Source organism: Acinonyx jubatus, chromosome C1, assembly GCF_027475565.1.
Source record: "Acinonyx jubatus isolate Ajub_Pintada_27869175 chromosome C1, VMU_Ajub_asm_v1.0, whole genome shotgun sequence".
Classification (NCBI taxonomy): domain Eukaryota; kingdom Metazoa; phylum Chordata; class Mammalia; order Carnivora; family Felidae; genus Acinonyx; species Acinonyx jubatus.
The window spans coordinates 99,468,158-99,481,832 of record NC_069381.1 but is presented as its reverse complement, the minus strand read 5'-3'; the positions used below and the strand labels follow the sequence as shown (position 1 = coordinate 99,481,832).

Genomic DNA, 13,675 nt, shown 5'->3' with positions numbered 1-13,675 from the left:
AATCCATCATTTCTGTGCACCAGGAACCTCTGGCAAAGTGAGAACGAGCTTTTCTGACCTTCAGCAAAATACCAACACTTTGTCTTCCCCAATTACCATTGATTTCCCCTGTTCCCAAATAATGAGAGCAAAGGTATCAGGTTTTGCCTTCTCCATATGCATAAGGCACTTGACAGCTTACTCTAATGTCTTCTGTCATGTTGCGCTTTTTCATCAGGACCAAAAGAATTTTGACCCAGTTCAAATTGAGCAGGAGATGCAGTCCAAGTTGCCACTGTGGGAATTCCTTAAATTCCCTCTGCCCCCGCCATGGAACAGCACTAAGCGTCTAGCTACAATTCATGAGCTCATGCACTTCTGTACAAATGGTGAGTACGTTCTTTGTCTTAGCTTGAACTCATTCATTTATGGTCATATGTGCTTCTTAAGATTACACTCCTATTTGCAAAAAGTATTTTGATTACTTAAAGACCTTTCAGAGACTGAGGTGGGTATTTTGATTTTCTTACCTTGGATAATGTTATTAGCGATAGCGTGATAGCTGTGATGCATAACATTCTTCAATTTGATACACTGGGTTTTCTTTCCATCGTGTTTCCATGACAAGAATAACCTGCTCCTTTCTTCCTTCTCCCCGCTCGCCACCCTGTGTCCCCCTCCTTGGCATCATTGGAGAAGACATGGTGATCTCTATCTGAGGTTAAAGCACTGAGTAGGGAGCCCCCTGGCGGTGTGGTGCTGAGAGTGTGTCCATTCAGGTTCACCTCCTCTCGCAAGGGGAGGGGCCATTTTATGCTCTTGGAGGTAATTTGGAGAATCTAAAATCAGCTTCTCATTGCAGAGTTCACTGAGATTTGAGATACAGTCATTTCCCTAAAAATCTTTATTTCCACTTGAGGCAATCTGGAGATAGATTCCTACTTATAAGAAGGAATATGAGGGGCTCCTGGATGGCTCAGTCAGTTGAGTGTCCGACTTCGGCTCAGGTCATGATCTCACAGCTTGTGAGTTCGAACCCCGCGTCGGGCTCTGTGCTGACAGCTCGGAGCCTGGAGCCTGCTTCGGATTCTGTGTCTCCCTCTCCCTCTGCCCCAACCCACTCACATTCTGTTTCTGTCTCTCTCAAAACTAAATAAACATTAAAAAATATTAAAAAAAAAAAAAGAAAAAGGAATATGAAATGGCATAGACACCTTTATTGGACAAGAAAGCATTTGACCCAGAGAAGAGAAAAAGCACCTCAGTTTCTCCCCTTAAGCAAATCATGAAATATTTTCATCTCGATTTCTTCTTTAACTTTTAAGTAAGCCTAATAACAGAGAAAAAACCAAAATCTCTTGAATACTGTCATGCCGTCTCTTCATGGAAAAGCAGGGGATAGCCTGCTGGCCTGGGCATGTGGAGACCATTGTTGACATAATCACTCTCTTCCTGATGTTCCTGAGAATATCTGTCCTTTGTCTGTGTGCTGCCACACCTCACCTCCTCTTCTGCCTCCATTCTCTCTCTACCTCGTCCTACATGCAGCGTAGAATTCCTGTGTCTGTTGCCACCATTGCAACTTCACACACATCCCACTTATGGGTTTCATCCCAAACCCTTGCTTCTCCTCTTCTCTTCCCTCCTTCAGCACTTCATACTTACCAGATCCAAAACCGAACTCTTGACTGCCCAAAATTTCTCCCTTCACAGTCTTCTTTATTTCAGTAAATGGCAACTATTTTCTTCCACAACCTTGCAAGTCATTTCTGATTCCTCTTTTTTTCTTATGCCCCACAACCAATCCCACCGCATCCCTCAGTGATGCCAGCCCAGTCCACCATTGCCTCTCGCTTGGGCTATTTCAATAGTTTTCCAGTTGGTCTACAGCCTTTCACCTTTTTACCTAGCCTTTGCTTCATGCAATAACTGGAATCATCCTTCTAAAACGGTAGTCAGACCATGTGCCTCTTTAACTCAAAATTCTCGAGTGGCCACCCGTGTCACTCAAAGTAGAATCTAGATTCTTCTGCCATCCATATTTTGAGCTCATCACCTGTCAAGCTCTCACTGTTCCATTCTATCTACGTTGGCCTCACTGTGATTTGTGATTCCTTGAACATGTTGGTCACCCCACTGCCTCAGGGTCTTTGCACTTACTCTTTCTCCTGCGTCTATCACTTTTTCTCTCAGATAGATATTCACAGAACTTGCTCTTCCACTTCTCTACCATATATATATATATATATATATATATATATATATATATATATATATAAAACCCCTCCCCAATCGCTGTCACTTTTTATCCCCTCATCTGGCTTTATCCTTCTTATCATCTCTGATATGGTATACACTTCTCTGTTTACCCTGTTTCCAGTCACCAAAATGGATACTCCATAAGACCAGGAGTTCACTGCTTAGTTTACTGCTGTGGTCACAGCTTTTACTATACTCCTTGCCCACTAATATGTGCTCAAAAGATATTTGCAAAATGAATGAATGAGCAAATCTTCCTTAGTTCTGTAACTTTTCCCCTTTCCCTGTTTCTCTTCTGAATTTCCTCATGATTTTTCCAAAAACACATGCCCTTAGTTCTATTGGAGAAAAAGCGGAGGTTACCCCAGAATCATTGATCTGCCACTATCATTTTACTTTTCCTCATTGCATCCCATGGTTATTTGCTAATACCTACCTCATACCCCTCTAGTTTGAACTTCTAAAGTGCAAGAACCAAATCTTTTCTTTGAATCTGAGGCATCTATGACAAAGCCTAATACTTAGAAAACAAAATGAGTGAGCAGGTAAGTGAGTGAGTAAGTGGATGGATGAACTAAATACTGTAAGAGAATAAAAGCACAAATGGAGGGGCGCCTGGGTGGCTCAGTCGGTTGAGCGTCCGACTTCGGCTCAGGTCATGATCTCACAGTCTGTGAGTTCAAGCCTCGCATCGGGCTCTGTGCTGGTGGCTCAGAGCCTGGAGCCTGCTTCCGATTCTGTGTCTCCCTGTCTCTCTGCCCCTTCCCTGCTCATGCTCTGTCTCTTCCTGTCTCAAAAATCAATAAAAACATTAAGAAAAAAATTTAAAAAAAAGCACAAATGGATAGGGCCAATTGAAAGCTGATAACCTTTGAAGTGCAATTATTATTTTCACCCACCAGTTCAAGTGGCTGAAAAAAGGCCTTTTCTGAGACCTAAGTGTCAGTAAAACCTAGTGAATGTAACAGTTAGACACAAGTGAGTAGTTTGTTTCAAATTATAACAGTGGCAAAGGTGCTTTTGCTTACAAATCATAAGTTTTAAACATATTCAATCAATATGGTACCCTGGAGAATCCATGTGAATTAATACTAATACACCTAATGCTGATTAAGCTATGAAGCAGTTTGTGAACATTATCCTAATAGATTATACCTTGATTGTGCAGCTTTCTTATTATTAAGCACTATTGACATTTGTTGCAGAACTGTGGAGCCCATGTTTAAAGTCAGGTCAACACCCATCATGATATGACTGCCTTGTCATTGCGGTGGACAGACCCTCTGGGCGCCCCTCTGTCAGCCCTGTACCATGTGGTAATAAGAGCATTCCTAGCAGAATATAGTTCTTGCTTTCTTGCAGAAGTCTTGAGCTGGAATGAAGTAGAACGAGCCTTCAAAGTGTTTACTTTTGAGAGCCTGAAACTCTCTGAGGTTAATGAAGAAGGCATACTAATGCCTTCTGACATGATGTATGGAACAGATTCTGAGATGTCCAACATACCGTGGGACAACCCTGCCAGATTTGCTAAACAGATAAGGCAGAAATACATCATGAAAATGAATACTCAAGAGGCCAAACACCAAACAGGTACAGTGCGTGGAGGGAACCAAAAGCATTCTTCTGTTTTATGATTGTTGATTTTTCTAGCATTGTGTCTGATGGAGTCTCTTTAAACTGACTAGATACTGAAGCCAAAGACAGAATTTTATTTGTGGATCAGAATTGGTCAATGTTGGTGCAAGAGGATGAGGTCAGTAAAGAACCTTCAGACCCTAGTCGGTCTGGTTCTAACAAAATGAAGCAGTCTGACCCAAACAGCAAGGAACCCTTAGACTATGAAAATATAGAGCTGTCAGAGCAGGAGACCAGCTTGAGGACTCAGTGCCAGTCTGCGCTGTCAGGTGAGTAATCGTGTGTGTGTGTGTGTGTGTGTGTGTGTGTAGACACTGTTATAGAATGTATTAATCCAAAATATGATTCAAGAAACATTATCACTCATATGTGGAGTTTAAGAAACACAACATATGAATGTAGGCGAAGGGAAGGAAAAATAAGACTAAAACAAAGAGGCGGGCAAACCATAAGAGACGCTTAAATACAGAGAACAAACTGGTAGTTGCTGGAGGGGTATTGGGTGGGGGGATGGGCTAAATGGGTGATGGGCACTAAGGAGGGCACATGTTGGGATGAGCCTTGGGTGTTACCTATAAGTGATGAATCATTGGATTCTACTTCTGAAAATCAATACTACGCTGTATGTTAATGAACTTGAATTCAAGTAAATAAATTTAAAATTTAAAAAAGAAACATTATCTAAATTTAAATGCCCCCCTGTTTCAATTGAAAAACTATTTAACATCTAAGGTATTTGGTTAATTAAACTTTGCTACTGAGTGAGTCCTTGTTATTCCAACCCTTGTTTTTAAAATATCCTAAAGCCTGTTAGTGCACTCTTACCTGAGTAAATATAGTGAGGTGAACGTAATTAAACTTTCCTCATTAGTATTTCATAGGGTTATTGTGATTATATGAAAAATTATTTTAAAACTACCTGCAATAAGATAGTGAACTGCCTACTACAGAGCTTGGTACAAAATCAATGCTCAGTGAAGAACACTGATTCCCTTTCTCTCCTCCTTATAGCTCAGGTAATGACTCTTATTCTAAAATATAGCATCATAGGGGCACCTGGGTGGCTCAGTCAGTTAAGCATCCGACTTTGGCTCAGGTCATGGGTTCAGGTCATGATCTCACAGTTCATGAGTTTGAGCCCCGCATCAGGCTCTGTGCTGACAGGTCAGAGCCTGGAGCCTGCTTCAGATTCTGTGTCTCCCTCGGTCTCTGCTTCTCCCCTGCTCATGCTCTGTCTTTCTCTCTCTCAAAACGAAACAAAACAAAACAAAACACAAAAAAAAACACATTAAAAAAATTAGAATATAGCATCATAAATGTTATATTAGGAAGTATAGAAGCATAGGAGACTATTAGGCTAAATTTACTGAGCAATGTTATACATAGCTGTCAGATTAATCACTTAAAATACAGCTGTTAGTTTCCTGCTTACAACATTCAATGGCTCCCTACTAATAGAACCTAATTCTTTGGCCTGCTGTACCATGCGTCTCCAGTCGTACCAAATTACTTTTCCAAAATCTTTTCCACTTTTTCCCTTTTGCTTACTTATCCCATGCTCTGGCCAAACAGAATTAGGCTCTATTTCCTCTACACAGCCTGCTGTTTTCAATCTGTGTCTTTCCTCCACAATACCCTTTGCCTAGAGCTTTCTTTTTTATTACAATTAGGTTTCAGTGGCACCTCCATGAAGCCTTGTTAGATGTGTCCAGCTAGAAATGAATCCCTTAGCATTCCTGTGGTTACAGTTAATCTGTGCTCCCTTTATAGCATTAATGATCATTTCCTACTACTTATTACAATTATTCATACGTCTGTATTAAGTTTCCATAATACTATAGCTTCTTAAGGGTCACAGGTATGCTTATCTTAAAAATATTAACTGTATGCTGGGCAATAGAACAGGTATCAGCAAATTTTCACAGGATCAAAACTACAGAGTATATTCTCATACCACAGTGAAATTATGGTGGACATTAGTTACAAAAAAAATAACGGGAAAATACCTAAAATTTCCAAATTAAGAAATACACTTCTGCAAAACACCTCACTCAGTGAAAAAGTCACAATAGAAATTAAGAAATATTTCAAGTTGAATAGTAATGGAAATACTGAATATTAAGATTTCTATAATGCAAGATTTCTAAAGCAAGGGATACTCAGAGAGAAGTTCACAGCTTTAAAGGAATACATTTTTAAAAAGAAAGCTAAAAATTAATTAGCCAAACATCAGCCTCAAGTTGTTAAAGATGAACAAAATAAATCCAAATAAAGTAAAAGGAAGAAAATAAAATAAGAGTACATTATTAAGATATAAAATATAGATGTAACAAGGAAGAACAAATAATATAACAGTGTGGTTCTTTGAAAAGACTTTTAAAATTGATAAATTATTTTTTTTAGAAAAGGCTGATCACATAGAAAGTAAGCATAAATAATAATAACAGGAATAAAAATCAATAGGAATAAAGAAACACACTTTTTTCTGATCCTACAGAAATATAAAAGATAATAAGAGGATATGAGCAAATTTATTCCACTAAATATAAGAATGAAATGAGCAAATGACTAGAAAAGTATATCTTACCAACAGTGACTCAAGAAGAAATAGTGTTGTAATTGTTTAAATAAATTAAATCAATAATTAAAAATCCTCCAGGGTGCCTGGGTGGCTTAGTCAGTTGAGTGTCCAACTCTTGATTTCAACTCAGGTCATTATCCCAGGGTCACAGGATTGGACCGCACATTGGGCTTCATGCTGAGCATGAAGATTTTCTCTCTCTCTCTCTCTCTCTCTGCCCCTCCCCCCCAGTTTGTGCTCTCTTTATCTCTCTCAAATAAAAATAAATAGATAGATAAAATAAATAAATAAAAATATAAAAGTCCTCCCTAAAAGGACACACCCAACGCAAATATTCTTATTTACTAGTGATGCCACTCAAAAAAGAAATAATTGTGACCTTAAAAATTATTCCCAGAAATAAAAAAAAGTGTATCCTTTCCTACTCATTTTAGGAAGCTAGCATAAGCCTTAAAATCAAACTGTCAAACTGTCAACAATAGTACTACAGAAGAAAATTATACATCAAACAGATTCATGAATGCAGATGCAAAAATCCTGAATAAAACATACGTAAGCTGATCTAGCAATATACAAAATGATGCTAATACATCACAAGCAAGTTGTTTTTATAACAGGAATAGAGAAAAAACATACATTGTAAAAATCAATATAATTTATCAATTAACACACTAATGAGAAAAATTATATAATCATTCTCAATTGATGCAGAAAAAGCACTTAAAACTCTAGAAATTCATGAAAAAAAAACTTAGCAAACTAGCAATAGAAGGAAAATTTTTCTACCTTATAAAGTTTATTCTTAAATTGCTACAACAATCATTATATATCAAGATAAAATGTTGAAAGATTTCCCTTGACACCAGGAAGGTATATACTATGAACACTTGTATTCAGTATTACATTGGAGATGCTAGCCAACTCAGTAAGGTAAGAAAAAGAGATGAAAATGTAAGATTTGAAAAGGAAGAAACAAAACTATTACTATTTGTAAATATTGTGTATGTAGAAAACCCAAAATGAGCCACACAAAAAAATCAGGATTAATATGATAGTTTAACAAGGAGGTCATGGTTATAAAAGGACACACATAAAATGTCTGCAGTGCTGGAACTTTATCATTATTCACGATACTAAGCATTTCTGTTCTATGTACTTCTCTGTATGTGTTATAACTCATAATTTTAAAAGGCATTAAACAAAAGTAAGTCATCAGTGCCATAAGAGAACAGATGTGAGGTCAGTATTTTTTTAAACATTTATTTATTTTGTGAGAAAGAGAGAGAGATCTCAAGCAGGAAAGAGGCAAAGAGGGAGGGAGGGAGAGAGAATTCCAAGCAGGCTCTATGCTGCCAGCACAGAGCCCAACATGGGGCTCAATCTCAAAAACCATGAGATCATGACCTGAGCAGAAATCAAGAGCTGGACAATTAACTGACTGAGCCCACCAGGAGCCCCAAGTCAGTATTGACCGAATAGTCATCTTGCCATTTTCATTTACTTAGATGAGGGTAAAAGAGGAAGTCATTGATAGAGTAGAATTAGGGAAAATCTGATTGCTGATTAGTAGAGCAGATAAGTGAGGGTGAGGGGGACAGAGGAGAGAAGCATATAACATTTATTTAGTAATGCCCTGCTATATTCCAAGCACTATGCTAAGACATTTTACATATATTAACTAGTATTCAATATAAACTTCAAGTCTATGAGTAAGATACTATTATCCCAATTCTAAAGTCAAGGAGTTGAAGACCAGAGGGGTTAAGTAACTTGTTCAACTACATACAAGTAGGAGGAAGTCAGGATTCCAACAGAGAGCTAACTCCAAACCAGTGCTGTGTCTTGTGGCTTCCTCAGTTCCAGAAATTTCTTGTCTATGGGCTTAGCCACACTCATGGTCTCTTCTTTATGCTGATACTTAACTCGATTTTATTACCATTGGGTCTTACTTCCCAAAAGGGTTGATTTCCTATTTCTCTGTTCTAAGTGCCCTTACATATTAGCCTAGCTCACAGAAATAATTAAGCCAAATAAGTTAATCTGGGATTTTATGGCATTAGTGCATCCTGTGGGAATGTAAATGTATGACAAAGAAGTCACTTTGTGTTAATATGGATCCAGAATAAGCCAGGAGAGATATAAGGCCTAAGGTTTTTTCCTTTGTGTTTTGTTCTTTTCTTTAGAAGAGCAACTGGTGTATAGTTTTCTTCAGGCAACTTTTGCCACCTGGTGGTCAGACCATGTAAATTAGCGTTCCAAATCCTGGTGGAAAGTAGATGATTTGAGCAACTCTAAATCTTCGGGGCTAAAAATGCTATAATGGATAGTGTGTCCTAGAGACGGAGCAATCCTTGAGAGCTGAACCCCCACAACCTGTAAAGGATCCTATAGGGTGTGTATTGACCCCCATCAAGGAACTGTTACAGTTAGACAGGGGAGGGTGGCTGAGCTTTGGTGCCCCATGATGGCTGCTGTGTCTAAGGGAACTTGTTGGTCTTGCGTGCCCCCCCTGACTCTGAATCGTACTTCTAAAGCAGCCACTTGAAATCGTTTGAAACAAAGCAGAAATTGTTCACGTATTTCCTGCAAAACCATCTTAGCATCAAATACATATAAAAACCTGTTGCTGGATGTGAAGGACTGAATATTTGTGCTTTTCTTAACCAAACACTGGATTTCCATCTGAGACTGTTTTTGAACTTGACAGGGCCTATTGGATATTTATGAAAAACCTGAGAGTTGATAACCGTGAGGCTATGGGTTTAGATGTGCCCTCTATGCTTGTTGGGTGTTTTTTTAATAAAGTAACTGCTTTGCAGAGGGATCTTGTTATCTCTAAAGTAAAACAGATTAGGAAAGCTGTTTTTCAAAGGGATGAGAAAGCATCCATTTCCAGATGTGTCAAAAACTACTGAATCACACTGTCAAAGGATTATGGGGTTGAAGGCAGAATCAGAAAGAAAGGAAAAAATGATTTTTACTCTACTATTAAATAAAGAGTTCAGATTGGTTTTAGAATGTTCTTTCCTTTGACAAAATAACTGATGCACAGTTTTTTAAAACATATTTTCTAAACTGGAGACTTTTTCTGCTGGATCCTTAGACACAGGAGGGAGTATCAAATCTCCCGGAAATCTGGCAGACCACAGAATAGAATAATTTTTATTCCACAGATTTCATATCAATTGCTTTAGGGACACAAGGGACATCATGGTCTATTTAGAGTTATAGTTGGCCCGAGTTTTCTCTTGAGTAGATGTATTTATATAAATACTGAACTGAATTGACTTTATAGTTTTCCCCTAAATCAAAATGGAACATTCATGCCATCACCTTCACCAGCCCAAGGCAAGATGAAACTAGTAGCAAAAATGTAAGTAGCTATGCTCCTAAAAGAAAGAAAAACATTGGTCTATCCTTGGTAGACATGATTAACTACTCCCGCTAGAGGTGTAGATACAGTTCTCTTTGCCACAGAATGAAGCTGAATCTTATGCTTACCCTAAAATAAGCTTTTGTTTTGGGTTTCTTCCACAGTTCTTCTCTCTCTGTATGGCTTTAGATACATTTCCGGTTTTATTATATGATATAGATTTTCCTCATTCAATCAGAATGAACTGTACTGAAGTCCCACCATGTGCTGGGCACTCGGGGTACAGTTACAGAAAATAAGAGCAGGTTCTTATTCTCCAGGAATTCACATCCAAGATGGAGAGATAGACACAAGTAAATATTATCAGATGCTAGTAAATGCCATGATTAAAAATACAACAGGGTGAAAGGCAGAAAAGCCCTGGAAGAGATGACATTGGAGTAACAATATGAATGAAATAAGGGTTTGAACCAAGTGATTATCTAAAAGCAAAGCAAGACAGAATGAATGGCAAGTGTAAAAACTTTAAGACACAGCAAGCAAGCTGGAGAGCCTGGAGAGGAAGGAGCAAAACGCGAGTGGAAGGGATGTGTTTGGAGAGTGAAGGTGGGACCATTTTATATATGACTATGCAGCGATTAATTTGCTGTCGTTCTAAGGTTGGTAAAAAGCCATGTTGGCTCAGTTATTCAGCGGCATCACAAATACATTACCCCAAGATTCATCACCCACTCCATTTCTTTGGTCAAACTGGGAATGTGCTATATAGTTTATCCATTTCTATATGAGAGATTCAGAATCACAAGAGCTATAGTTTAATCAGCGAATATTTGCAACTCATAAAGGTAAAGGTACATTTTTAGAAGTGAGGGAGATAGCCTGAAGGCATAATTATCTGATATGATTTAGGAATGTATCATAGAGGAAGCTGGGTTCTTTTCCAAGGGTTTAGTATAACTTTTCTAGGTAGACACTGATTTAGAATTATTGACACAAACACCTTTTTGGAGGCATGAAACATGCCTTTCAGGAATTACCTTTTCAGCACAGAAACATAGATCATATGGGCAACAAAAAGGCACAGCACTGACAAAGGCAAGAACAAAGCCCAAACACAACTGGATGTTGGTGTCTTTGATTTACAGAACAGACCACGAACAATGAGATCAAAGATGAAGCAGTCACAAAGGCTGATCCTCTTGAAAAGGTGAGGAATTGTTTTCCTATAAGTGTAGATACAAGTAAGATGATCTGAGAAAACTGTGACCCAGAGTGAGAAACACACACACACACACACACACACACACACACACACACAAAGGAGATGCTTAGCAGGATAAGGAAGGGGATTACTCGGACATCCTCAGACCAGCTCCAACTGGAGAGAAAGGAGTTAATTTCACTAGCGGCTTAAGCAAAACTTCCAAGCTCCATGCTCCTCTCTAGACAGTGTGGCTTGGCAACCTCACAAACACCTGCTGACCATACAGCCATGTAGAACTAATGCTGTCTTGAAGTGAGTTCAGAAAACCTGCCTATAATTGCTAACAGGACTCAGAAGAGTATAACCTAACAATAAAAATATTTAGATTATGTTGCCCATAAAAAAAAAAAATTCAAAGGCATACTCTTTCTGGCAGGGCTCTCCTAAAATGTTGCCATATGGATTTATACATATGCAGATTTCCCCAATTAAAATGGAGTTCATGCTGGTTAGTCGATGGAGTCCAAGAGGGCTCCATTTGGACTTGAACAAATTAAAGCTGAAATTGTACTCCTATGGTTTTTTAGAAACCCAAGAAGATGACTGTGGAAGCAGACCTGGAGGACATAAAGAAAACGCAACAACGCAGTTTAATGGACTGGAGTTACACTGAACATTTTAAACCGAAAGTTCTGCTTCAGGTATTAATGGACTGTGAGTCTCCAGGAGACGGTTGGACAGGTCTGGGGAGTCATGGTATGATTTAGAACAGTTCGCTTCTAGGTCACTCTCTCAGATCTACTTCTGATCAATATTCCCATTTACTTCAGCTTTAAAATGAATGTATTCCCAGATCGAGCTATGCACGCCCAGGGAATCTCCACCCAAAGGGATGTTTTTATAAAATCTTGAAGAAGAAAGGAAATAGACATGACTGCTGCACATATTTTCTAAGAACAAAAGTAAGGCATTATGGGAAAGCAATCTTATTTTTCCCATATTGCCTATCAGTTCTACAAAGTTTTCACTACATTTCAAAGTATTTTCTGATGCAGTTTACAGGTCAATGGAACCTGTGATAGCTAGTGTTTATTGAGCACTTAACCATTTTGCTAGCAATGATTAGTAAGTATTATTTGTTCATTTAATCCTTGCAACAGTCCTTTGAAGTAGAAACCTATGTAAATAATAGAAAATTGAGACATGTTGACCAAGAGTAACTTTTGTGCAAGGTCACATGGCTGGCAAGTGAGAGAAGCAAGATATGAACCCGAGAAATCTGGCCACAGAACTTGTGCTCATGCAAAATAACAAGTAACCCTACATTTTCTGTGTATACATTTTATGCAAAAACCTGTACTTGCTTTTATCTTTTTAACTACTGACATCAAAGTTTTAGATCCACACATTTTTTTAAATGTTTATTTATTTGAGAGAGAGCTCATGCGTGCAAGGGTGGGAAGGGGCAGAGAGAGAGAGAGAATCCCAAGCAGGCTCTGCGCTGTCAGCAAAGAGCCTGCCGCAGGGCTCGATCTCATGAACCGGAGATCATGACCTGAGCCGAGATCAAGAGTCAGGCATTTAACCAACTGAGCCACCCAGGAGCCCCTACCTCTACACAGTTTTAAACCCAGAAAGTTCTATAAAGAGTCTTATGAAAAATAGCAACTCCCTCCTACCCCCATGCCCAAATTCTCAGAGGTAAAAATCTTCAAGGCATTTACAGGCTTTTTGTGTTACTTAACTCAGTTACCTCTAATAATGAGTATATTTTGTTTAGTTTTACTTTTGGTTGGGCATCACCATCAACTGATTCTCTCTTGAGGAAATAGCTGCCAACCCCCATCTAGCGTATGCATGTGCATGTGAACACACACACACACACACACACACACTCACTCATATACTCCCTTCTTCCCATTCTCTAACACTGTTAACTATATCATCATTTTTGTGTAGCTCAATATTGAATATTTAGTTTATTTCATTTTTATAAATTTTATTCATAGCTGAACTATTTACATTTTCTTTCTTGATACTATTTTTGTTTTCCTTGGTGCTTGTTTTCCCATTTTTTTTCCTTTGTGTAGTTTACTATGCATTTATATTACTCATCCCCAAACTCTCCACCAAAGAGTGAAATCTCCTCTCAATACATTAAACCACACAGGCACTCAATCAATTTTATCATCTAAGCCACCTCTCTCCCATATGCTCTGAACTCCCGCTTGCCCTCCAGGCCTACTTCACAGCTGTGGCCCTGGGAGCTTCCTTTCTTATCATCTGGGTCACATCCTTGGCCCCTCTTTCCAACCAGACACTGGGTTCCTGAATCACGTGTCATCTTCTTTCCTGAGTTACTCCCTTTTTGTAGGGGGCTATCACTTCTAATTGCTTTCTGAATTAAAATTCATGGCAGGTAAATTGGGGGGGGGGGCATTGGATGTGTGAAACCCTCTTAATTCTACCCTTACGTTTGAGTGACACTTTGGCTTTACATAAAATGCTCAGTCAGAAAGCATTTTCCCTCAACATTTTGAAGGCATTCCTCAATTGTCTTCTAGCTTCTTGGGTTGTCCTTGAGGAAAAGCAACAATGAAATTCTGATTCCTGATTAGTTGTTTGAGCCTGTTTTTTTCCTTCT

At 38.7% G+C, this 13,675-nt stretch overlaps 1 protein-coding gene across 1 annotated transcript in view; it reads left to right on the top strand.

The window, feature by feature from the left end:
* Positions 1 to 13,675, top strand: part of SPAG17 (sperm associated antigen 17) — a 231,586-nt gene that overhangs the window by 98,461 nt on the left and 119,450 nt on the right. Inside the window, exons 13-17 of the mRNA XM_015076178.3 lie at positions 218 to 368; positions 3,601 to 3,828; positions 3,924 to 4,142; positions 10,973 to 11,034; positions 11,619 to 11,732. Coding sequence (XP_014931664.2) covers positions 218 to 368; positions 3,601 to 3,828; positions 3,924 to 4,142; positions 10,973 to 11,034; positions 11,619 to 11,732 — 774 coding nt within the window. The remainder of the gene's footprint in view (positions 1 to 217; positions 369 to 3,600; positions 3,829 to 3,923; positions 4,143 to 10,972; positions 11,035 to 11,618; positions 11,733 to 13,675) is intronic.